Source organism: Miniopterus natalensis, chromosome 1 (genome assembly GCF_054644295.1).
Source record: "Miniopterus natalensis isolate mMinNat1 chromosome 1, mMinNat1.hap1, whole genome shotgun sequence".
Lineage (NCBI taxonomy): Eukaryota > Metazoa > Chordata > Mammalia > Chiroptera > Miniopteridae > Miniopterus > Miniopterus natalensis.
Window position 1 is genome coordinate 24,867,530 of NC_142081.1, and position 27,084 is coordinate 24,894,613.

General features: G+C 42.6%; 1 protein-coding gene and 1 pseudogene across 2 annotated transcripts in view; one reads left to right on the forward strand and one right to left on the reverse strand.

Moving 5' to 3' along the window:
- The window catches only part of DCAF5 (DDB1 and CUL4 associated factor 5), a 91,550-nt gene extending 70,578 nt beyond the window's left edge, over window positions 1-20,972 (forward strand). For both annotated transcript variants that reach the window (XM_016223817.2, XM_016223818.2), the window contains exons 8-9: window positions 11,603-11,730; window positions 17,825-20,972. In XM_016223817.2, the coding sequence (XP_016079303.2) occupies window positions 11,603-11,730; window positions 17,825-19,588 (1,892 nt within the window). In that variant the 3' untranslated portion in view covers window positions 19,589-20,972. The remainder of the gene's footprint in view (window positions 1-11,602; window positions 11,731-17,824) is intronic.
- LOC107545645 (splicing regulator RBM11 pseudogene) lies at window positions 6,755-7,483 on the reverse strand (annotated as a pseudogene).
- Window positions 20,973-27,084: the final 6,112 nt, after the last annotated feature.

The following is a 27,084-nucleotide window of genomic DNA, read 5'->3' on the forward strand; positions in this document are numbered from 1 at the left end:
TGGTAGTTGAGGGGTTTGTTTTTCCTGTATTACCCTTCAACATTACATCATCTGCCTGTCACAGTGAGGCTGTCTCTTTGATCGTCATCTTGTTCTGCATGTAAGTAAACTACCTTTTTGGATTATTTTTATTTATTTATTTATTTTTATTTTTTTTTAAAATATATCTTTATTGATTTCAGAGAGAGGAAAGGAGAGAGAGAGAGAGAGAGATAGAAACATCAATGATGAGAGAGTCATTGATTGGCTGCAGCCCGCAACCCGGGCATGTGCCCTGACCGGGAATCGAACCCTGATTTCCTGGATCCTAGGTCGATGCTTAACTGCTGAGTCACCCCCGGCCAGGCCCTTTTTGGATTATTTTTAGCAAACCTTGGCTCATTTGGGGATCCAGTCTTCCTGCCACTATTCTGACAACTTACATTTTTTTATTTTTTCTTGTCCATATATTTTTCCTTTTGTTTTTCCTATCCTTCCTTAATCTTTTTCATTTCTTTTACTATTTTTAGAGTTGAGTACTTTTGTTACCAAAGTAATAACAGGTACATAAATTTTAAATCAAATAATATTACAAAGCTTTTTTTTTTAAAGCAAGTTTCTTTTTCTTCCTATAATATACACATAATAATTTTAAATTTAGCCATTGTCAATTGGCTTTCTACTATTGAAATTAGCCAGTTTCCCCAAATAGGAATCTTTGATCTCCTATCAGGAGGGTATTTACCTAACAGTTGAACTATGGTACCAAGAGCCAAATAGGGAAATAGAACTATGGATCTCACATCTATACACAGATATTTGTTTAATCCCACCCACAATCTGTGTCTATTGTTTTTAGTCCAAAGTGTCTTTTAGTTGGCAACCCCCAGGGAAGGGGTAGTTTCCTAGCCCTGTGTGCTGGTGGAGGGGTGTGATGGTGAAATTGCTCTTTATGTAGGTTTTTACCTAATCCTATTTATAGCCCTATCCTTCATTCTGGCTTCAGGGATACTTACCTCTTATTTTTATATGTAATCTCTATTTTTAAATATTGGCAATTCATAGTTTAAAAAATATTCGGCAAGGTTCAGCAAGCCAAACATAACATATAAGGGCTAGATGTGGTTCTTGGATTTTAACTTTGAGTGCTTAGATGAGGAAAAGTCTGTTAGGAAATTTCTAATCTTATCTACTGCCCCTCTGACTTAAACAAATATGGAATGAGGCTGAATGGGCCAGTTTCACATAAGATACTAAGGCAGTCTACCACAGGGAAACTGGTTTACTGTTATATGCCTTAATGGCATATCAGATGACAAGCAATCAGCATTTACTGAATGCCTGCTGTGTGCTTCAGTGTGTGCAAAATGGTGGGAGAACTAGATGGAGAGAAGTCCTGAGTGTGAGCCAAAAGCAAGGGCATCTTTTTCTTCTTCACTCTTCTGTTCAGAAAGATGGACAGTCACTGGAGTTTTTGCTACACCAACTCCAGAGAGATGAAAATTATTTATTATGTAAACAGCACTGACTTAACAAATTGGCCGAGTAATTCTCACCGGGTTTCCTAGTAGGCTGAGAAAATCATTTTGAGATGTAAGATCTAAAACTTACTGTAAAATTTACTACCTGGCAAGATTAGGCTTGATATTTTAGTTGATGTCAAATAATTCATTTCTAAAAATCTCTTTAAAAATTAGAGGACAGAATAGAGCTGGGAATTTTGCTGTGGCAAAGAACACATCAGAATATGCTTTACATCTCTGAAGTACGGAGAATGAGCATATTTATGGAAAGAAGCATAATGTAATTGAGTTGGTAGGCCTGGGTTTAAATTCCTGATCCATTCATCTTCAAGTTGGAGGCCTTGAAAAAATTATTTAATCTTGTCAAACTTCTGTCTTCTTCTTTAAAATATGTTTTTATTGATTTTTAGAGAGAGAGGAAGGGAGAGGGAGAGGGGGAGAGAGAGAGAGAGAAACAGTGTGAGAGAAACATCGACTGGCTGCCTCCCCACACATGCCCCAACCAGGGATTGAATCCAAAACCTGAGTATGTGCTCTGACCAGGAATCAAACATGCCACCTTTTGGTGTACAGGACGATGCTCCAACCAACTGAGCCACAGTGGCCAGGGCTCTTTTTTTAAAAATAACTTTTTTTTCCCCATCACCATTTATCCCCCCATACCCTCCTCCACCTCCCCCCCACTTTCTTCCCCCCACATGATTATTATTTCTCAGTAAGAAATCCTTCTCCATTTTAACTTTCTTCTGAAAAACCCCTTAGAGACAAAGACATTGTCCTCTGGTGCCCACCTGAATGGTTGGTTACATTGTTTTTGCATGAAGGTTGCTCCTGACTCTGTAGTTTAAGAGGGGGAAGTTATATAACAAATTTTTCCCTGAATGTATGTAAACATGCAGTTTCACTATCAAGTCACTGCAGCACCCCACTGCCAGTAGGCTGGAAACAGCTGCAAATGCATTGTCAGGGGCCTGCTTATGTGTGCATGCTCTGTGTCTCCTCCTTTTTCTACACAGGCGTTGACTCTCAGCAAGTTAGGCCTGGGCACCTGCTTTTTCACCATGTAATTAGAAGAACAACTGTTTTTAATTGGTACAAGTAGTTGGTGCAGACACATGTGAAGTACAGATGATGAAAGAAGAACTTAGCATAAATGACTTTTTTGTGCACTTAAACATTGCTGTCTGTGGAGCTCTTGAGCTTTACTGATAGCACCGGCCATCCCTATCCGGCTTTTCTTAACTTTTAAGTGGCTCATGATCCCCAGGAGACAGCCACTGGTCTTTCTGTCTTGCCAGTACCCTGATTGTATTCCTCTTTATGGTTTGTAATTTGGAGACCTTGGGATTGTTCACTTGGGCCTTTTGGAATAGCTAAAAGGGCGTTTAGAAAACTCTTTGAGATATAGCAAGGAAAAGAAGTAGTCCCTTGACTCTTACAGCTGTAAATTCTTATTTTTTTGTAGAAAAATATGTTTTTATTGACTTAGAGAGAGAGGAAGGGAGAAGGGGGGAGAGAGAGAAACATCGATCAGCTGCCTCCTATATGCACCCCAACTGGGGATCTAACCCGCAACTTGAGCACATGCCCTAACTGGGAATCAAGCTGGAGATCCTTCAGTGCAAAGGATGACACTCAACTAACTGAGCCACACCGACCAGGGCTGTAGCTGTAAATTCTTAATTCTACTAGTGGAGTCAGGAATGAAATAGATTGCCTCAAGAAGTATTTACCAAACCTCATTTTGGTAGATACAGTCAAACCTTGGTCTCGAACATCTCCCATCTCGAACAATTCAGTTCTCAACCAAGTTGTTCATGAAAAATGTCTGTGTTGTCGAACAAAACTTGGATTCTTGACTATCAGCCCTTTCATGCTGATACCTGTATGATCAGTCATAGGCCAAACAGAGGAAAGAATGCGGAAGCATGAGTCAGTTTACCACTTAACCTTGTGTTGTTAACATCTCAGGAAATTGTACTGTGGATATTTTTGTATTTTTTTGCTTTTGTTGCTGCTTATTATTAAATACGTACAATAAGTCACCATGGGTCCTAAGAAGGTTCGTGATGGCAGCAAAGTGAAAAGGAAAGTTGTGAGAACAACAATAGAGTTTTAAAAAGAAATAATTGCAGAGTATGATAGAGGTGTTCCGTGTCTGATCTGGCTACCTACTATGGCATGCCAAATTCAACAACACAATTTTAAAACATAGAGCCATCAAGAGTGCTGGTGTTGCTAAGGGTGTGAAAGTGCTCATGAAACAACAATCACAGGCAATTGAGAAAGGTTAAAACAGGAAACCATCTAGGGGCCTGGAACAGATTAATTCAATTCACATTATTTCTAATGGGAAAAAATGATTCAGTTTTCAAACAAATCATTTCTCAAACAGCCCCTCCGGAACAAATTAAGTTCAAGAACTGAGGTTCCACTGTAATAGCTTTAGCCTTCTCCATCAAGCCTTGTTCCAGAGAAAATGATGAGGGCATTTACTTCAATTTGTTTATTTATTGGGTATCCTTAGATAATGCAAAGCCCTCTAGACAGTTGAAAGATAAACACTTTCTTCCCCTCAAAGAACTTCCATTCTAAGCGGGATGAAAAAAGGGTATGTGCATATGGTACTCTAAATTTTAAAATGAGTCCCAAGGCCCATAAAAAGGATGATTAAGGAGTACTTGAAAAGATTGTGGGTATCAGTAAAGTTTTCATGGAATTAGCATTTCAGAGGACCGAGAAGGGTGTATAGGATTTTAGCCCCTTTATTTCTCTGCTGTTACCATAGTAAAAATGCTTGAAAGGAAAAAGGGAAGAAAGTGAAACATTCGAAAGTGACAGCGGGAAGGTGGAGAAAGAGAAACATTCGGATAATCCTCATGTTGGATGATGAGACCCACTAATAGAGATTGGGCTTTTTACTGTGTGCTTATATTCTACAGTCTAATACACTCACATCTTTTTATGCATTTATCCAATGTTTATTGAAAACCTATATGATTAGCACTATTCTGTAGGCTTGGTGTACAACAGAGGAACAAAATAGCCTTGCCAACATGGAGCTTACATTCTAGAGGGGAAAAAGAGACAGTGAACAATAGATACAATAAATTATATGGTATGTTTAAAAGGTTAGAAGTACTATGGAAAAGGAAAAGTAGAGCAGAATAAGGGGGATAGGAAGTGGTACTGGGGGAGGGGATCAGGGAAATACGATTTCAGATAGGAATTTCAGTACAGGCCTCATTGAGAAGGTCATATTTGAGCAAATTCCTAAAGTGGTGAGAGTTGGCCATGCAGAAATCTGGGGAAGGACATTTCAGGTAAAACCAGTGCGAAGAACCCAGCCGGTGTGGCTCAGTGGTTGAGTGTCTACCCATGAACCAAGAGGTCACTGGTTTGATTCCCAGTCAGGGCACATGTCTGAGCTATGGAGTGGCTTGATCTGACTTATTTTAATAGTATCACTCCAGCTACTGAGTTGATGGGGTTGCCAAGCATAGAAATGAGAACTATCAGGAATGCCACATAATATAGTTGTGTGGTGATAGTGGCTTGAACCTAGGTAATAAGGGTTGGAGTCTAGCTATACTTTGAAGGTAAAACCATCAGGATTTCCTGATAGATTAGATTGGGGAAGTTGGGGATCAGTGTCCTGAAGCCCCAAGTGCCATTGAGTACCTCTTTGTAGCATGATTGATAAATTGCTGTTAAACTAAGGCATTGAAAAATCTTGACCAGCCCAGCCAGCATGGTGCAGTAGTTGAGTGTTGACTCAGGAACCAGGAGATTACGGTTCAATTCTTAGTCAGTGCACATGCTCAGGTTGTGGGCCCTGTCCCCAGTAGGGGGCGTGCAGGAGGCAGCTGATCACTGATTCTCTGTCGTCACTGATATTCCTCTCTCTCTCTCCCTCCCCCTTCCCCTCTGAAATCGATAAAAACATATTTTAAAAAATCTTGACCAGGTTGCTTTTAGCTTTTGAGTTGAAAGCATAGCCATTCTTGTAGGACTTTGTTGAAGCAAATTAAAATAACAAAAACTGAAGCAACAAGTTGGCAAGAAATGCAAGTGATGTCCTGACCCTTGAGAGGCATGAGGGAATACATCTCAGGCTGAATGTTGTGAAAGGAGGAGCACGTTGTAAAGAAGGGGAACATTTGGCCTTGGCATTTTATTTATTTATTTATTTATTTATTTATTTATTTATTTATTTACATGTACTCTATTTATATTCTAAAAAGAAATGAACCAGAAATAGGAAACTTGATTTAATAATAAATATTAAATATCATACATTAATGAACTATTCTGTTTACTCTTCATTATCAAGATTTACTTAATGTCAGACATACCCTCTCAAACCCAGTTGGTAAAATAAGTTGATGATAGCTTCTGACATAGCCAAATAATTTTCATGAAATTACAATACAATTAATATGAGGAAGATGTTCGTATTTATATAAGCTGTATAAAAAGGGAATGATACTAAAACCAGCTCCATAATAATGATTTTTCCTTTGGTATTATTGTCATATATATCTCCTTTTTTTTTTTTAAATATATCTTTATTGATTTCAGAGAGAGGAAAGGAGAGGGAGAGATAGAAACATCAATGATGAGAGAGTCATTGATCGCCTGCCTCAAGCCCGCAACCCAGGCATGTGCCCTGACCGGGAATGGAACCCCGATTGCCTGGATCCTAGGTCGATCCTCAACCACTGAGCCACGCCCAGTCGGGCATACATATTCCTTTTATGAAATAAACCTGTGGGAGCATAAGACTCAGAAATAACATATTGAGAAATTAAAAAAATAATAATAATTAGCTAAGGAAACTAAAGCCTGCTATTCCATTTCTGTTAAGAACAACATGTAACTCTTAAATATCTGCACTAGTTTCACTCCGAAAACCTACCACTCCATATAGGCAAAAACCTAGGAAAGCATGGTGCCTTATTTGTAAGTGACTTTTCATTGACAATTTCATCATAAGTACTAAAATACATCACTCAAAGTATATTTCTTGTTGACAATATGTCTACAATGTCATTACAAAAGCAAAAATAGTACATTATATTTAAGTTTTTGTCATTCAAAACAAACTTTCAATAGCAAATCAGATGCCACATTATTATATATTTCAAAAAAGACAAGAAAGCCATGGAATTTGTCATTTAGTAGAATACAGACTTCTTTTTTCCTTTTAAAAGCATCAAGACCAGCGTAGATAAATTCATTCGAAGGTAAGATTATCTTTTCTTCCTCTTACACTTTTGGAACTTTTGACTATATTCACTTTCTCTAGTGTTTCCTGTACTACTATCACTGTCGCTGGTGTGTTTCTGCCTCTTTTGTTTATTCATCTGATAAAGGTCAGAGTCACGTGGTTGTTGGTGAGTCCATTCATAAGAGCTGGGTCCAGCCTCCAGATCTGGAGCATGGTTTAGTGAAGGAGGCACGGATGTGCTATTAGGAAAAGGCACTGTCATCTCACAGTAAGGAAGCTACAGGGCTGGATTATAGCATGCCACTGCATCTTCTGAAAGAAAAAATATTCTTGAGGTAAAGCTGCATTATTAGTTGGAAAGAACTGCATGGGAAAGAAAGATCTGCCAAGGACTTCTTCATTTCTGTAGCTATGTGAATTTATCTTAACACAGATCTCAAAACTTTGGTTAGCTGGCTCAGAAGACCAAGAGCTCCCAAATCGATGCTGCACATTAATTGGTCTTCCATATAAACAAATTCCATTCAGCAAAGCTATGGCATAAGACACTGATTCTGGGTGTTTAAAGCAGACAAATCCAAAAGACTTCAGCTTTCCGTCTCTGTCTCTGTCTTTGCATATAGCCACTTTGGTTAATGGCCCAGCCTATAAAAAACTGAAGGAACAGCTCGTAGAGGATCTCTTCCCGCACATGGGCCTCTAAATTCCCCACAAATACCATCCTGTCGGCCTCCTCCTGAACGGGGAACATCCCTCCGGTCTTGGTGGCGGACTCGGCCTTGGCATTTTAGAAAGGTCTTTTTCAGGGTTCTAAGCAAGGGGTTTTCTCTGAGTCCCTTGTGTTTCCTGGGTCCCCCTAAGGTAGTGAGTGAGTCACTGATCCTGGAGTCTTACAAGGTGGCCCAATAATTTTATTTTCTGAGGTTTTGTGGTATAGTAGATGAAGTGATTTATAGCCTTTCCCACCTCCCTAGCATCCCTTCTGAACCAAAGGAAAGATGGAAATAAGGGAACTTTGGCCTTGACTTATTAAAGAAACCTACTACAAAGTGGTGCTAACATGTTTGGTTAAGCTGGCGAAACAGATGCCCCAGAGAAATGACCATTGGTCCATGCAGAACTGTATAAATAAATGACAGTTCAAGGATGGGTAAGGTCCTTTTTCCTGGGTGTGTGATATTTTATTCATTGGTACTCATTATTAGTGATTAGGTCATGACTTCATTTGATAACCATGGGTGAGATTGATCCTTACCAGGCCCCTTACCTGCAGTCTTAGAGATGACCCCCAAGGGATTATATAGGTTATGTAGGTCTTAGAAGAAATAATCCCAGCCTCACTCCTTCCAACTTGATCCGTCTATTGATGGGCAAGATCTGGCTAAGTGACAGAGGAGAGGAGACCCCAAGTTCTTACTGATAACTGCCTTTTTTACATTAACCATTTCAGAATAAAGAAATCTGTCTGAATTACTCAAATCTTTACTCAAATCTCCAGAACTGATGAAAATTTATTCTCTAAAAATCATTGTATCTAAACTGTATAGTAGCAGTTTATTAATTCATTTGAAACCTGGAAACCAGGAAAGGAACTGTAGAGAACCTCTCTGAAGCCCTTTTATTGCTATGATTCTGTATACATAGTCTTGGTTACCTTAAACAAATGGAAGCAATAATTCTTCCTGTAGCTGTTTACACTATCAGTCTCTTGGCTCTATTGGCTTCCTCTTTTTCAGATTTCCTAGGTTCCAGTTTGGGTGGGAAGGAGGAGAAAAGACCTCATATTAAAGTTGCTACCAAGAAGAGAAACCAGATGAGGTCACAGAGCAAGAAAGAGCAATAGAAACAGTTTTTCCATTGTCTGGAATTTTCAGTCATTGATACCCTTCAGTTATCCTTCAGATCTGAAAGTTACTGTAATTTATTTCAAATAACTTTTGACAGAAAGATTGGTTTGGTTGATAAACTTTAGTTCTATTGTAGCTGATTCTTTAAGACGTGAGACCCTCTATGTATCTTCCTTTGGTGGTACTTATTCTAGAATTGTCCTCTCCTGTACTTATTCTAGAACTGTTCATTCAACAAGTGCTTACTGAGCACCTGCCTTACTTAGTTTAGGCATTGTGGCCAGGTTCTAGGTATGCAAGAGATCCATTTCTCCTCTCATGGTCTGTTCTGTGTTGTTAATGTGATGAAATGTCCTGTGGTGTGATGCATAGCGCTTGCACTCAGGATACCTTTGGATGGAGTCTCCTCTTTCCCCCATTTAAATTCAGGACTTAAAAAGAAAACCAGCCTTGGCCAGTGTGGCTCAGTTGGTTGAGTGTTGCCCATGCACCAAAAGGTTGCTGGCTTGATTCCCGGTCAGGGTACATGCCCAGGTTGTGGGCTTGATCCCGTGTTGGGGGCATGCAGGAGGCAGCCAATCAATGTTTTGCTTTCACATCAATGTTTCTCTCTCCCCCTCTTCCTTTCTCTCTCTCTGCCTCGCCCACTCAATAAAAAAAAAAAAAGAAAACCAACCTATATGATAAAGATTTAGAAATCATTTATGAGCTTCTGACTTCATTTCTATTCAAATTCTTTCATTTCTTAAAGGCTACCAATATGATGGAAAAGATATTAGATTAGGCATTATAGCCAAACAGACTCTTTTTTTAAAAAAATATGTTTTTATTGATTTTAGAGAGAGGGGGGTAGATAGAAACATTGGTGGGAGAGAAACATCGATCAACTACCTCCTGTACTCCCCCTACTGGGGATCAAGCCCACATCCCCGGCATGTGCCCTGACCAGGAACTGAACCTGTGACCTCTTGGTTCATGGGTTGACACTCAACCACTGAGCCACCCCTGCCAGGCCAGACTCTGATTCAAATCCTGGCCCTGCTATTTACTAGCTGAATGATTTGGAAGAAATCACTTAAATTCTCTGAGTCACTTAAATTCCTTTTCTTAGAGGCAATAAGATTAAACAAGAGATTGGTACTAGGTTTAACCCGAAGTTTCTTTTCTAGTGACCACCCTAATAAGGGTATGGATAGGAGTAGATGTTAAACATAGAATTCAGAAGAGACCATGAGCAGAAAAGCTATTTGTTGAATCAGCCTCATATAGAACAAAAATAGACCTGAAGGAATTCCTTGGTGGTGATGTGATCCCTCTATTGAGACAACTGTTTTAGATTCCCATGGATCCCTTTTATTTTGAGTAGACTCAGGTTCCTTTCCCTCCTCTCATCCCAGCCTAGGAATGCAGGGCACTCAGGGTGCCTAGGGGATTCCATCGTGGCATCCTACCTTGGCGCTTAACCTTTCCTGATCCCATTTTTCATCATAAAAACACACTAGTTTTATGTCTTAGTCACTCTCTTTCCTTTATGGTTTATTAACAAACTTGATGTTGGGCTGAGATATAAAGAGCTTTAAATGTATTATCCATCCTGGATAATTCATATATTAGCAATGTCAAATATGGGGGGCGAAAATTAGGCAAAGGACATTTTTGTCACCCACCAAGTAGAGTAAGCACCTAGTACTAGCTAAGTTGGCACCACCAAAGGACAGATCAGTACAGTCTGAAACCTTGCTGTTATAAAAAATATTTACATGGCAATAAAGAGGAATATCTTCCATGAAGCAAAAGAGGAGTTGTGTCGGGATGCCAAAAGCAGAAGACCCCTCCCCAGAGTGAGATTATGTCTGGAGAAGGGATGTTTGGTCTAGTCATACTCCTTCCAAACACTGAGACAACAAATGTTTGGAATGAATATTTGAACAAGGTGGGCTTGGGAGTGTGGATGGTGTGTCATGTGGAGCCGAAACTATACTTTGCCCTAGTGGTATCATGTTCCTGGTAGGGACTGAGAAGGTATTTTATTGCTTAAATAAGTGAACACACATTTGTTTGTGTCTGAATGCATCATATTTGCCAGTTTGCCAGGGTCACAGGTTGGCCTATGTGTACTGAGCTGTTGATGGTTGCTCAGAAACAACCTTGCTCAGGACTTGGGTGTATGTGCTCTGTGTGACTGTGATGCCCTTACCAGTGAAGTTGAACCTTTGAGGTTATCCTAAGTTTATAAATGATAGCATCTTCATCTGCAGTGCAAGTTCCAGGCCTCTGGTACTTTTCTCAGTCATTGGAGAAGAAAGCTTACAGGATGGTCTTTAAAATACAGCTTTCTATTGGTGGCCTCTTGATTTTAATCCATACATGGTGTCTTTAAGGCCCACACTCTCTAATTCAGATTCTCAATACTTGGGCTCTGCTTATTATGAAAGTGACCCAATCTCTCTCTATCTTTAGTTCTTTCCTGCTACCAGGGTGGGGGGGGGGGGAAGTATATCTTTTCTCCATTTTTTTCCCAGTGGTTTTTGTATATTTGCTTGTTTTGTTTTGCTATCTGCATCATAGAAATTGAGGGCAAATGGACCAGAGATGTTTTTGTGCATTTAAGTAATTGTATGCTTCTGGTTCTGCTTGTCCCTGGCTCAGCTGCCTAGCTGTTCCCAGGCAGTTCAGTCTCATTTTGCTCATGACTGGCCTTTTCTAAGGTAACACTTGGATTCTATCTTGGGATCAAAAACTCGTGACATGTTTTAAGTGGCTGTAGGTTCATTGACAATGGAATTACAGTGGGTGGGCGTGGGCAATGCTTAAAGGCTAAATAAAGGCTCTTGGTAAAAGCACATATGCTGAGAGATATTTCATCTTCCCTCTTTCCATAGCAACTTAATCTGTAAGATTAAGTTTTCGGCTGGTGGTATAGTTAATAAAAATTTTCAACTCCAGTTCAGAGTTGTTTGCCTGCCATTACTGGAACCTATATACTTTCATCATTTGATTTTTGTTTCCTTCTGTCTTCCCAGGTGGCATTGGTAGGGTTGTCAACGGAGCCTTCATGGTACTGAAAGGGCATCGATCTATTGTTAACCAGGTCCGATTTAACCCCCACACCTACATGATCTGCTCTTCTGGTGTAGAAAAGATTATCAAGGTGAGGCACCTTCCCCTTCTGTCCTTTTAGATAAATTATTACAATTCACAGTTGGAAGAAATCAAAACAGTGTTTGTAGGACCTCATATTTAAACATATTAATGGTCTATCAAAATTCTCAATTTTTTTGACATTACAAAATATTGAAAATTTTTTGTAATTTTAAAAAGAGTGATTTAAAACTCTCATTTCAGAACCTTTTTTTAAAGAGAAGAGTTTACTTTTTTTTTTAATTTATCTTTATTGTTGAAAATATTACAGATATCCCCTTGTCCCTCATTGGTCCCCTCCACCCCACATCTGCTCCCATCTACTCCCTCATCACGCCTTCCCTCTGAGATTCGTCAGTCTGTTCCGTGCTTCTATACAACCGTTTTTTTAAATAAGAAAAACTGTATTGTCATTTATTCAAATATATTGACTAGTATTAACTCACAAGATATTCACTCACAGGCTTTTGTAAAGAACTGGGTTTTGAAAAGCATCAGTCGAAAACAGAGCAATTGTTTCTACTGAGTGGTAGAAGACAACTTCTTGGTGGTCAGAAGAGGTGAACTTACCAAATGTTCAGTGTCTCTCTTTTGGACACATGACAAATCCTGGCAAATACTTTATGCAACTTGAAGAAACAGAAATGGCTTCCCTTTCTGTTCTTGAAGCTCTAGAGATAGCCTGGCCTATGGAGCACCCTCTTGCAGCTTCTAGAGGCTGTCAGCATTCCTTCACTGGTGGCCCCATCACTCCAGGACCAGTATCTTCAAAGCTCTCTCTGCTCTATTGTCATGTCACAGAGCATGTCAAGATCATTTTTAATATAGTCACTAGGCTTTGAAACGAGACACAACCTATATGCTGCTATATTCCAATGGCCTTTGATCTTGAGTTCGATGAATTCTGCTTTCTAAACTTCATCTAGAGGTTAAGAAGCCACTATCCCCTCAGTTACTCATTGTGCCCTTTGCATTAATTGCTGTCCTAATATGGCACAGATATAACTAAGTGACTGCCAGAATCATAGCTGAATTGTCTCAGGGCATACCAAAAACCAATGCATGTGGTTGCCATTAAGGCTAAATACTTGCATCAATTGCACATTGACTGAATGAACTTAACCCTGCCTAGGAGTATTGTTGTCAAAGCCTGCAACTGAGAGACCCAGCCTGGCTTGTATCCACAGAAGGGTGGTTCACTGCCCATCACTCACATTCCAGTTGCTACGAACCCTTTCCACATCTGAAAATGAGGGTTTGGGGCAAATGATGATTTCTTGAGGACCCTGTGATAACTTGATTTTTAAGTAAGGATAGATGATATTCCCCCAAAAGAGTTAAAATTTCTCCTTTTTCCTCCTAAAATGGCCTTGAAAACGTGAGGGAGGTTTCAGGGGGAAAGTAAGAATTGTTTTGTGATGATTTGGTAGTTTTCATTTTCTTTTGCTCTTTAAAAAAGGGCATCCAAAATTAAACCAAATTGTATCTGAGGCAAGGGAAGCTATCAGAAATAAAATGTTGGAGTATGGGTCAATAAGCTTATTTGTCCTTATTCCAGCTGCTGCTTGTATTTAGATTTTGTTGGTCCAGTGATTTCCATGATTGCCTGCATTTCCCCATAGGACTAGAACAGGATTTATAGATCATTTTTACTGACTTTTTCTTTTTACAGATGATGATATTTATGTTATACATTAACTAGCTGGGGTTAATTAGTGGTAAAGCTAGGATAGAGCCCTGTTCGTTCTTCTTCCCAGGGTACTGCCACACTCACTGTGCTAGTGGGAAGGCAGCAAGCTGGCAGCCTGATGTTCCTGCTGGATTTGATCCACTCAGTAGCCCTTTACTTGGGCAGTCATTGAATTGGCCTTGTCCCTTGCATTGCTTTCCCTTCTCCTTTGGCCTATGACTAATGGGTTGGCATGGTAACATGCCCTCTCCAGGTCTGTTGACGTCATTCTCTGTCTCAGAGAGCTCTGCTTGGGCATCTCCTTTAGAAGAAAGATTCCTGCTTGACTGTGCACTCTGAGATGCTTCTGTGTTGAGTCTCCCCAATTGCTATTTAGTCAACTGGAGTCCTTACCCTAACGGTCATAGGTTGGAAACTGGCCAAGCTCTCAGAGGAGAAAGAGAAGAAAATGTTTTCTCTTTGAGGTTATCCAGACTGAACTATGGAACTCACTGCTTCCAGGTTCCAGTAGGGTCTGAATCCTGTCCCACCAGGAGGCACATTAAGCTATTTGAAACTTTAAGTCAGTACAGTTGGTACCCTCAAGCAGCTCTTTGAGTCTGTCTCCTATCTGTCATGTGAAGATGTTACCCATGACTTGCCATCCAGGAGAGCCTGTGAATTACCTGTGCATAAATGTCACTTTCCTACTTGCTATTTCTGAAAGGATCAATGGCTGAAAGAACATCATCCTACCATGTTCTAGTCCAGCCTGGATTTCTCTCTCTACCTCTCCACCTTTATCTCACCTTCCCTCTGTCTGTCCTTTATTTCTGCCTTTTTAGCCCAGAGAAGAAGAGTCCCTGTTGTCAGAGCCCACCTTTTCTCACCCATAACAGGTTTTTTATCCCCCTGAATGCCCACATTTAGCAAAAGAGGGGTTTCATTTTGTAGTTAAACACAAGTGGGGGCAAGATGGGGCAAATACATTTTTTCTCGAAGACCAATATTTATTCACCCCATATGTGTGATATAACTATTGTGTGCCATTTGTATTAGGCCCTGTGGGGAACACAAAGGTAAAGAAAGGTAATGCAAGTCCCCATAGGAATTGATGACTTGGTAGAAGAGACAAGAAATAAAGATAATGGAAAAAGCAATAGGTATACAAGACACATTTAAAAAGTGCTGTGGACCTGGCCAGTGTGGCTTAGCTGTTGAGCATCGACCTGTGATCCAGAAGATCTCAGTTCGATTCCCAGTCAGGGCACATGCCTGGGTTTTGGGCTCGAGCCCCATTGGCTGGGGGGGGGGGGTGCAGGAGGCAGCCAATCAGTGACTCTCTCGGCATTGATGATTCTCTCTCTCTCTCCCCCTCTCCCTTCCTCTCTCTGAAATCAATGAAGACATTAAAAAAAAAGTTCTAAAAAAAGAAGCCAGATTACAAAATGTGACAAACCTTTGAGTAGCAATTTAGGCTCTTATCTGAGTAGTTTTTCTTGGTAGGTGGACAGATTTCTAAATTTAGTATACTAGTTAGTGCAAAGAGAAGAGGGGCTTAGAGCTACTACCTGAAACATGCCATGGTCAGCTGTGTAGAACAAAACACTTGTTACTTAATTGCTTTCCATTCTGATGATGTTTGATTAAGAATTGAACTGTATCCTTTTCCTCAGCAGCCTCTTGAGCTAAACTTTTCACTGGGCTTGGAGAGAGCGAGCTACTCATCTCTCTCTCTTCCTTTTCTCATGAACCTTGCCCTATGAGGAGGCATGTCTGGCTACATTTAATATGTCACAGGAAGTTATATTTTCATTGTTTACCTTCTGAGTTATTGACTTTCACTGTAAATAAGTAAACAGTTTCACAAATGAAATTTTTATTTTATGGGTGAGGGAGACTAAGATAATAGGGACCATCAGTACTTCTGGTATTCAAAAGTCTCATTAAGGATGGCTCTGAAACTTTCTCGTTGAGGCATTCAGCTGCTAAATAAGAGAAAGCATCACATTTATTGGTTCTTTGGTAGGTATAGACTATGAAAATGATTCTCATTTCTACAGATGAGAAAAGGGACTTTGAAGGTGAAGTCATTTGCTCAGGGACATGTGAAGTGGTGGGGCTGGGGTTCCTATCTATTCTCTCTGCTCCAGCAGCTCTTGCTGTAAGTCTCTAGAAGCTAGAAAACTTGCTGTGTATGATGGGGGGGTTGTTTTGCTCTGAATCTTAGGATTGGATAACACTCATCTATTCACTGCTTAGATGAGGGAGCTGAGCTTCACCCAAGGTCATCAGCTAACTAGGAACTGAGTGGGAACCCACACTCAAGTCTCTTGCCTCCTAATCCAGCATTTTGCTCTATTACTCCAGGCTTCAGGAATGAAAGTCTACCAGAGTCCAAATAAAAGCTGACTTTCAGTGTTTTGGTTTCCATTCCTGAAGCAAAGACGCAGGGCCCTGGGTAGGAGATTAGAACCTAGAAACCAGCTTGTTAGATAGTTAGACCAGCATCTTGCTATTAATATTTTGTACTTCTGTTAACAAATTCTGAGTTTATGTGAAGTACATATAGATTTAGCTTCATGTTAGACCACATGGTTAGTAACATTTTACCATTTTTGAACTGGGGAAGTGAGAGATTTGGCCCAGAATATAGAATAAGACCACAGAACATCCTAAGGGCTTTGCCTTTAGGATCCCTCATTTTCCTTTCTGAGCCACCAGACATCTATTCCCGTGGACATCTGTTCTCAGAGATAGTCATTTATAGTTTGAGCCTATTGCTGAAGGCCATGTTTAAATGTTTCTCAAACACTGAGTCTCACAAAGAATTTTAAAATCGCTTTAGACAAATCTGTTGTTTTCTGCTACTTATTTTCTAACTATATTCCAGTGTTTCTTAAAAGTTGGTCCCCCTCCACTTACTTACTCATTCCTTGAGTACTTGTTAAAAATGCAGAACCCTGATACCTCCCCATGACTTATTGAATCAGAATCTTTAAAGGTGGGTGAGGCTCAGGAGTCAGCATGGTAATTATTCTTCGGGTGACTCTTGTACACTCCAAAGTTTGAAAACCACTGCGTTAAAACTCTCCTGGGTGAGATTATGAAGTGGGAGAGGGGAGAACACCTGAGGAGTTGTAGGCAGGCAACAGAGTTGAAGGAGGAATGAATCTGAACTGGGAATTGGTAGAGAGCTAACCTAGAAGGTTTCTTCAGCCTCTCTTGAAGTGAGGACCTTTCAAAGAGGCACTGCCAACCAATAGTTCAAGTAAAGCATGGAGGGAACAGGCTTCAGTAAATTTATGGAGGCGAATTTGTCCTTGGATAGCTTTGGGGAAATGAAGCCATTGTCTTGACAGAGGTTAGGGAATGAGGAGCCACCGTTTTCTGGGTTGGGTGCCATCTAAAGATAGACACTACCCTGTCAGGCAAGAAAATCGCCTGGAATTTCATCTGAGTTGCCATGGCTACCGGCTGATATAATTGAACTTCTTTGTGCTGCACTGTGGACCAGTCTGGCAGTCAGGTGAAGCTAGTCCTCATTTGCAGTGACAGGTTAATTACCTTGAACTTGATTTTTGCATAACTCACTCAACTTGTAAAGTTGGGCCTTTGCATTCAGACAGACCTGAGTTTGAATCCTAATTCAGCCACATTTTGCCTATGAGTCCATGTTCCTGACCGTGGAATGGAGGGATGTTAAGGAATGGGGCTGCAGTCTTGGGGTGGGGGGTGTCTTATCCCTGCAGTAACAGAAGAGTTGAGGAGCAAGCCAGCAGTTCCCTGGTTACAAGAACCCAGTTTCCTAGGTAACTGATGACTTCATGTCAAGAGGGACCTGCATGTAGGCAGTTGGCTATTCTCCTCAAGCCCCAGTAAGCAGTTCCCATTAGTTAGAAACAGGAATGTTGCCATTGGAAAGAAGTGGAGTTATGGGCTGAAATACCAGCTGTCACAGAGGAATGACTGCTGGGTCTGTTTTTGCTTTCGCAAAGTGGTATACCTCTCTGTGCACAGCTTCAGTCTTCTGAGAGTTTTGAACACATTGGCCAATCTTTACATCCTCTGTCCTCTGAGACTGTGAAGGTAAGTATTGTAATTTTCATACTAATGGAGGAGGCTAAAGGGCAGGCAGGTTGTGGGGGAGATGGTGTGTGGTTTTCCTGGGCCTAGAGACAAGACGTAGGTCTCCTGACTAATGCTATCTCCTAGACAGTGCTTTGTTCCACATCTGACTTTCAGAGCATCAGTTTTCATATGTGCCCAACATAATCCAGGCTGATAAAGAATGTATTTTTAAAGTTGGTTGGCAAGTCCTGGCTAAATGACAGGAAGGGCCTGGGAAGGCTCTGCCTTAGTGTTCTTTATCGCCACCAGCTTCAGAATACTTTCCAATCAGCCCTCGTTGGTCTTGTTTTCACCTTCTGTGCAGATCTGGAGCCCGTACAAGCAGCCAGGATGTACCGGAGACCTCGACGGTCGGATTGAGGATGATTCCCGCTGCCTCTACACCCACGAAGAGTACATCAGCCTTGTGCTGAACAGTGGGAGTGGCCTGTCGCATGACTACGCCAACCAGTCTGTTCAAGAAGACCCCCGGATGATGGCCTTCTTTGACTCCCTGGTGCGCCGCGAGATCGAGGGCTGGAGCTCTGACTCAGACAGTGACCTGAGTGAGAGCACCATCCTCCAGCTGCATGCAGGGGTCAGCGAGCGCTCGGGCTACACCGACTCCGAGTCCTCGGCCTCGCTGCCCCGCTCCCCTCCGCCTACAGTGGATGAGTCTGCCGACAGCGCCTTCCACCTGGGGCCCCTGCGGGTCACCACCACGAACGCAGTGGCCGCAACTCCGCCACCACCTGCATGCGAGGATGCAGCTTCTCGCCAGCAGCGTCTGTCAGCTCTGCGGCGCTACCAGGACAAACGCCTCCTGGCGCTTTCCAACGAGTCTGATTCTGAAGAAAATGCTTGTGAGGTTGAACTGGACACGGATCTCTTCCCCCGGCCACGGTCTCCCAGCCCTGAAGATGAGTCCAGCAGCTCTAGCAGCTCCAGTAGCTCCGAGGATGAGGAGGAGCTGAATGAACGCCGAACATCCACCCGGCAGCGGAATGCCATGCGGCGCCGACAAAAGGCGCCCCGAGAAGAGAAGCCCAGCGCCCCGCCCAAGCCCACCAACACCTACATTGGAGAAGACAATTATGATTATCCCCAGATCAAAGTGGATGACCTCTCCTCCTCCCCCACCTCCTCCCCTGAGCGGAGCACTTCCGCCCTGGAGATTCAGCCAAGCCGGGCATCACCAACTTCGGACATAGAGTCAGTTGAGCGGAAGATTTATAAAGCTTACAAGTGGCTCCGCTACTCCTATATCTCCTACTCAAATAAAGATGGAGAGAGCTCCCTGGTGTCTGGGGAAGCAGATGAAGGGAGAGCTGGAACCAGCCATAAGGACAACCCAGGCCCTTCCTCCAGTAAGGAAGCCTGTCTAAACACCGCCATGGCCCAGAGGAACCAGGACCTGCCCCCTGAAGGCCGCAGCAAGGATGCTTTAAAAGAAGGGACTTCTGCTAAAAATCCCAGCATTGCCCCAGGCCATGAGCACAGTGGCCAGTCTTGGGCAGAGGCACCAGAAGATACCTCTCAGGACACTAACAATGGTGGCTCTGTAGAACACTCTTTTGAAACCAAGAAGCTCAATGGAAAGGCTCTGAGCAAGGCCCTGAGCAGCCGGGCTGAGGAGCCGCCCTCTCCTCCTGTCCCCAAGGCATCTGGCTCCACTCTCAACAGTGAGTCTGGCAACTGTCCCAGGACCCAGTCTGATGATAGTGAAGAGAGGAGCCTCGAAACCATCTGTGCCAACCACAATAATGGACGCTTACACCCCCGTCTCCCTCACCCCCACAACAATGGACAGAACATTGGAGAGCTGGAAGCAGTGGCCTGCTCTTCCCCAGGACATTCAGACACTGACCATAACTTGTCCCTGACAGGGACACTCCTACACAAAGATTGTTGTGGGTCTGAAATGGCCTGTGAGACCCCCAGTGCTGGAACGAGAGAGGACCCCACTGATCCCCCAGGCATAGACAGCAGCAGGGCGGTTCATGGCCACAGTGGCCTCAAAAGGCACCGGGTCGAATTGGAAGATACAGATTCAGAGAATTCTTCCTCAGAGAAGAAACTAAAAACATGATAAATGCAAAGGGAAAACAAAAAGCTACAAAAAGGAGCTATACAAAAAGAATTTTAACCCTGCTTAGTGAACACAGAGGAAAGGAAAAAAAGTATTAAAGGCACATAAAACCAGGGCCTGAATTTTGTGTCTGATGCTGCTCCCTTCTATTCAACAATGGGTCTGATGTTTAGTTGGCCATTGGCTTGTGCTGTGTTAAGAAAGGGGGGGAAAATCCAAGTGACTCCTTTCTAGTAAAACTTGAGCATAGTGTACCTGTGCAGATTCTGTTAAAGTAAACCCTTGTTGAGACATTTGACTTGTCCCTGTGTGTGTGCACTGGCACACGTGAGCTCATTGTTTCAGACTTTTCCTTCAGTTCTCCATCAGAAAAGGATCTATGGATCTGTGTTTGTTGCTATCTCACCTTGTTTACATGCCATAGGTGTTCTGGTCTTAACGATGAGTACCTGCTAAATCAGGTTGTGTAGGCAGTGAGTAGTGGATTTATGCTGAAAGATGGGAGGAGAATGGAAACAGGCCTTCAGCTGGTTGGCTGTGCTGGAAAGGAAAGCATGGTTCCTTTCTTAAAGAAATCTTCCATGTTTTCTCTCAGTAGCACTTCTACATTGAGCATTTAACATAGACATACTAAAAGTGGAGCATTTTTAATGCTAATGAGAAGTTAGCACTTAAGAGCAGATTCAAGAGAACATAGATCCCTGAAAATTTTCACTGATTGCAAATTGAGTGATGCTGCAACACATACTGTCTGTATGGAGGCCATAAAATATAACTAGTTGTGGGTAACACTTTAACCAGTTAGATGCTTAGTTCTAAAAGACACTCAGAAGGCCTGCAGGCGCTTCCTTGGCCCTATGGGGTGGCGTCTAGGCATATTGAAAGAAGGGGGAAAGACAGCTCTCAAGAGCTTTGTGCTCAGACTACTAAAGTGGATGTTATATATGTGTTAAGAAGTGTAGTAAAGAGCAGAGTGTGGTACTATATTAATTTAATTCAACCCAAAACGATTGGTGAGAATTGATGGGCCTGGCATCTTCCCTCAGGCTTGCAGTTGACAGAGGCTGTAGTGTTCTGACTAGATCTTGCAAAGCAGTGGACATCTTGAAGTAACAGATTCTTACTGAGTAGGTCTGTTAGGAGGCAGAGCATGTGGAGAGAGGAGTTACTGTTTTAAGACTCCTGGCTCCTAGAAGAGACTCCTTTTCATTGAGGTAGATGACGATTGAGCAGGTAAAAGACCAAGAGATTTTCAGCATTGAATGGTAGTTACAGTCACTTGGTTATCAGTGAAGGGTTATGCAAGACAGAAGGACTAGGAATGACCAGGTATCTTGCTGTCATAGATTTTATGAAAAGGCAGGAGAATAGTGGCAAGAAATGAGGAAGAGTGCAAGGAAAACACTTTAACTTTGTTGGGCACAAAGGTGCTAGATAACTAGGAGCCCAGCTGGCACTGGTGTAGACAGGAGCCAGGGTGTGCCTAGTGCGGCCCCACTGATCCTTTTAGAGGGGTGCCTGTGCTGCTGGGCCTGGGACCAAGGGGAGACAGCCTCTGGAGGATGAAGACAGATGAAGTTAGGCACTGAGGGGAGAGGGGTTATTTATAAAAGAAGGTTGTTGTCTAAGCTAAAAGGACATACCATCTTGCTAACCTTGAAAGGAAAGATGTGCCTGGTGTGTGTGACGTGACGTGGGTGTGAAAACACTGTCTTAGGAGAAGGAGATGAAGGAGTGTGAGTAGCAGTGGGGATGCCTACAATTTAACAACTGTAATCTCACTGGGAGAATAAAAGTGATTCTGTAACCATTAGAATTACTTTGGAATTGTAATCAAAGTGGTTTTATGATTTGTCTTTGACTATTCACAGATAATTGTAAATTCTGGTTTTATAAACCCAAGTCATTTTACATTTGCTTTTCCAAAATTTATTAAATTGGAATTTTTTAATCCTTTATATACAAAAAAGATACAATCATTCAGTGTGTGTTTCTCTTCCCCTTCCTAGTCAGCATAACTAATCTTTTTGTTTCATTTAATCAGTAGGCATCCTTTTCTGACTTCTCTAAGGATAATCCACGTATCTTCCTGGAGACTAAGGAAGTAGTTCAAGTTCCCTTGCGAACTAGCCACTGGTAGTTACTGTTCCCAAATGCAGAACTTGTTTTTTTCATGTTAAAAAGCCTTAATCTCATTTGAATACTCAAAAGAGAAGTCAGTTTATTCTGGCTCAACTTTAGTATCCAAGAAAGATCCCTTTTTAATAAGGACTCCTTTCATCCTTGGAAGAGACTCTTCCCAGCATCCTAGGGTCAACTGGCCAAAAGATAGGCCCTGCAGGATACCCACAGGAGCAGGCTGAGAAATGCTTGTCTCTGTGGCCGTTCCCCTCCATTTCCAGAAATTTCCTCTGTGATTGCGGTCCTGGAAACCTGCAGGAACCACTTCCAGAGTCCCTTTGCCTAAATCCTTATAGAATTGAGGCTCCGACTTTGGAGGCACATTTAATCCCCAGATTCTTCTATGAGAGGTCTTTTTACTAGCAGGACCATGACACTGATTAGATTAAGAGCTGTTCAAAAGTGCCTCATGTTTTTCTGCATTCTGTACCTAAAATTTTAAGTGGCTGGTCCAGATATGTAAAACCGTATCTCTCTACTTGATATTACACCTGGTTTTGTGATTCCTGTGTCTGTAGGACAGCAGGTAAATGAGTTAAATGAGTAGTTGGCTTGGGGCAAACGAAGGTTGCTACTGTGCTTGATTTCCTAAGCCAGAGTCCCTTGTTTGTCAGGTGCCTTCCTCTGCTGAAGCCTTACCTCCTCACAAGCCCACCTCTCCCAGCAAGGCTAACTCTTCTCCGTGTATATGCAAATAAACCTATTATCCACTTCTCATGGCTTCCTCTTCTCTTCCAGGAAAAACTTGGTTTCTTAGACACCCCTCCTCCTTCATTTCTTTCCTTTTTGTTGTTGTTGTTGTTGTTTTATATATCTTAATTGATTTAGGAGAGGGAGAGAGAGAGAGAAACACCAATGATGAGAGAGTCATTGGAAATAGAGCCCTCAACCCGGGCATGTGCCCCGACTGGGAATCGAACCTCGATTTCGTGGATCCTAGGTCGATGCTCAACCGCTGAGCCACACCCGGCTGGGCTCTTTCCTGTTTTAATTCTTGCCTCATTGGAAACTTGATTCAAAGCTACACTGAAGACCAGAAGAAAAATTAGTCAATGGTCAGTAGTCATTGTCACTTCTAGGTATTGGGACAAAGGTCACATCTGGACAACAAAATAGGATAGGTGGTCTATTTGCTTGGTCTCCTTTACCAGGCTTAGGTGGACTCAGGAGAGTGAGGTCCTGGAATTGACCCTTTTATTAGTTGGGACTGAGGGCGTGAGGCAGTGAAGCAACATTACAAAAAGCCCCCAAAGAAATTGTTTTCTGATGTTTCCAAATATCAGATTGTTTTTCCTGCCTTGTCACAGGCATGTGCTGCAAACTTTTTTTCTTAAAAGAAAAAACAAAAAACCTTACATATCTTGTGTCTAAAGCTGCCTCCTTCAGTTAACTGAAAAATTCTTGCTGGCCAAGACTTGTGAGGAAAATAGACCTTTCAAAGAAAGACTGTCCTTCCCTTATGACCTGAGCAAGACACTGTGCCAGGGTTGAAGCACTAAGGTGAAGTAAGGCTTGGTGAGTCCAGCCTGCCCACGGCAGCAGGATAATGGCTTTGGACAAGGTGTGTGTTTCTCTAAGAAGGGATATTTCAGTCTCAGTGCTCATTTGTCCTTGAGTACTCATCCGGGAATGAAATAGCATGAATTTGGGCTACCTATTCGGGACCCCTTTGTCTGCGGCTGGAGCTTTTGTCTCTCCTTCAATAAACTTTTGCTTTCACTTACCTAAAAAAAAAAAAAAAAATAGCATGAATTCAAGTGGCGTGGAAGTGATTTTGAATTTCTTTAAAGAACAATGCTTTCCACATGCAACAGAAGAAAAGTGTATGAAAAGAAAATCTGAGCCATCTGCACCCTGATTGCATTTTACTCTTAGTACAAAGGTGGTAAGATGCTTCTGAAATGGAGGCTTAGAGACAAAGATAAACGGCACTGGGTCCAGCACTCACATGGCCAGGAACAAGCAGGAGGAGTTGCTCAATTTCCTTCACTCAACAAGTTTTACTCCAGCTGTGTGTAAGGGTCCTGCAGTGCTTATCTGTAAGACAGTCACCTAAGGAAATGGGATATCATTTCAAGTTACTGAAGTTGGGAAATGGCTTCTTTCTGGAGCCCAAAGCCATGAGCTAATGGAATATTCCAGCTGAAGTACAGGATGCTAGCTTACAAGTCTTCCTCTATCTGGCTTTGTTAGTAACCCCACCAACACCAGAGAAAGTCAGTAAGACACTAAGATATGTGGGTGCCAACCCAGGATCCTTAGACAAGAGAGACGTTCTTGTGGTCTAGGGAAGCTTGGAGAGAAGGGGACTAGGAAGACACTAAAATGGAAGAAATTAAGTGTGAGGTGGGTTCAACAGCTTTCCAGATCCACAGAACTAGCATAAAACATGATATGAACCAGTATCTGAAATACTTGGTCATTAAGACTCCAATATCCCCAAGTAAAATCCTTAATTGAAAGAAAAAAAAAATGGATATCAGTAAAAATGCAGGGTTGGCTTGGAGAAATTCTCTTTTCTTGAATGCATAAATTCCACACAATAATGACAAATATATACCTAAAACAGGTGAGTGTGTGCTGGTTGGTACTTGGCACAGGCTTTCATAGGGAAACATCTCCCAACTTGAATTCCCAGACAGGTTAGTGACTACCTGGGGCCTACCCCTACCACCTCTTTTACTTATTTTCTCCATGTCTCAGAGTCAATGTTTTCTAACATTTCTAATCTGTCCAAGACCCTACCTTAAATCATTAAGCCTAACCTCTTTTCTCTTTCTCCTAAGAGAGTCCTGCGAGTGGGATAGAAATGGCATTGTATTAGCAAAATAAGTGGATTCTATACTGGTTCTTCAATGAGGCAGCTATGTGACCCTTTTGCAAATTACTCAAATTCTCAATTCTGAAATCTTTTCCATTCCATGGGCTAGATGAATTCTCAAGATATTTCCATAGTGCTTACCAAAACCAGTGAGTGAGCCAAGATCTCTGGCAAGTGTACAACTGCTTAGAGCCTCAAGTTCATCTATAAAATGGGGAAAGAATGCCTGTCTTGGCATGTTGTTAGAGGACCAAGTGAGCTTAGACCAGGGCCTTCTCTATAGGAAGCACTAGTGTTTGCTTCATGAGCATATCCTCTCCTCTGGTCTCATTGCTTGTTGATAGCAACATGCACACCGCATAGAAGGCTTTTTTGGATGGGATCTGCCAAGGAATATAGAAAGTAAGTTCTTCAGAGAAAGAATTTACTGTTTATTAGCAGACCTTAATCTGAAACCACAGGAAAAAAGTAAATCATCCCCATTATAGTGGACTTGACTAAAGCTGAGTTTGGAGTCTTGGACACCACCTCCAACTTGGGAAGCCAACTATTTAAAGACTCTGAGAGCTGGGAGATTTAAGACAAAAAGCCAGGCCTGGTTGACAGAGGCCTCGCAGATCCTTGCTTAGGCAGCAAATCTGCAGTGGGTCGGGGAGGAGTGGCAGAGTAAACTGAAGTCTTAATATGGTGGTGCTGGAGATGACCCAGACCTCAGGAGCTGGGACAGCAAACCTCTGCCTTCTGAGCTGAAATTCCCCCATCTGGCCTTGGGCCAGCCCTAGAGAATCGGGAGAGTTGCAAGCCATGGAAATGCTCTGTGTTTGTGCCAAAGAAAAGTTTTGACCAGAGTTTTCCATGCAGGATTGTTTTGTGTGTGTACGTGTATTAAATACTTTGCAACATCGGCCTCGGCCAAGGGGAAAAAGGGTCAGAGTTCAGTCCCGTCCCACTAAACCCTCAGGACAGATCTGGAATAGAGATCCAAGAGCCCATTCGTGGCACTGGGAGAGGGCAGGCAGAGAAATATGAGAGTGGAAGGTTTTGAATTGCTGATGGAAAAGAGGCAATGGAATTATACTCGGGAGAACAAGCTTTTCAAATAAAACTCATGGGCCAGAAGAGAAGCCAGAGCAAGGGTAGGGGAGACTGGGAGGTCATATGTTCAGGCCTAAATTAGCATTTTGACCTTATCCTGAGGGGGGGGGGGTAGCTACATCATGCAGCCCAGCCCCCTCATTTTGGAGACTGAGAGCCCAAGGCCAGATAGTGGCTGGACCTGGCTTCTGAGGCTAGTGCTCTCCCCACATCTTGCGGTTCCTTGATGTGGTTCTTTAATGCTTACCTTGATCTCCCCACCCCCACCCAGTGTAACTCCAGTGCGCTTCTGCTTACACTATGCAGCTGTGGCAAACGATTGAAAATGACCTGTAAGGAGGCTGGATGGGAAGGAAAAAGCTTTATGCAAAGGAAACCCAGGGCCAACTGAGCTTGGACCACCCTCAGAAAATCAACGCAAGGGTCCTACAGACAGACTAACATGTGACTTGTCCCGGCACCTTTCAGCAGCTCTGACCACTCCTGGGTTGCTTAGTGCTATCCTGATATTTCAGCACCACGAGGTGTCAATAAATCCCTCTGATGACTTTCAGAGAGGAGCAATCAGCACATTGGGAAATAAGAAAAAGATAAAAGGGACCAGAGGGCGGGAGCTGGTGTTCCTTCCTTAGGTTTTAGGAAGGCAGGGGCTCAACAATGGAAGACCTTTCAAGTTGTAAGCACCCAAGGACCAGAAGAGGAAGAAACAAGTTTTAAGTGGAATTGGCCCAGTTGCAGGCCCAGAAAACTGGTTCAGATCGCTCTGAGCTCTTCTTGGCTATCAGGTCCTGGTAAGTAAGATCTTCCTAAACCAGCTGTGAGAAGCAGCTTGCAGCTCAGATCCCTTTATCATGATCTCAGTTTTCAACTTCCCTGCCCAGAGGAAACTCCCGGCACTTTGTTCCTCGAGCAGCTGCCGGGGTTGGAATTCGTGGGCAAGAGCTGCCAAGTTCAGCCTTGCTGGGGAAGGCTGGTCAGTGCCAGCATGACAGCCTTGGGCCCAGCCCCAGTAGGTAGAGCAGCTGGTGGAGACTGTCTCATTCCAGGCCTAGGTAACTATAGGGGCAAGGGTTGGCACAAAGGCAAATTTGTCCTTCTGCTCAGGCCAGAGTCCAAATCCTACACCTGCACCAGCTTGTCCTTCTGTGGAGAGACCGGTGAGGATGTCCCAGCCTTGGACTGCTACTGAATCAGGGTGCTCTGTCCTCATGAGGCCAGTTGAGTCCAGTCACCAGCTAAATCTGGCCCACCGACTTGCTCTCCTCTCCTCTCCTAATTTGGGGTGCAGTCGGCAACCTCACTTCCTCCTAAGATGGGCAGGTGTACTTGTATCCCTGAGGGTAGGGTTTGGACCCTCTGCCTGCTAAACATCTTTACTGTGTTTACCTCTTCATTCTTC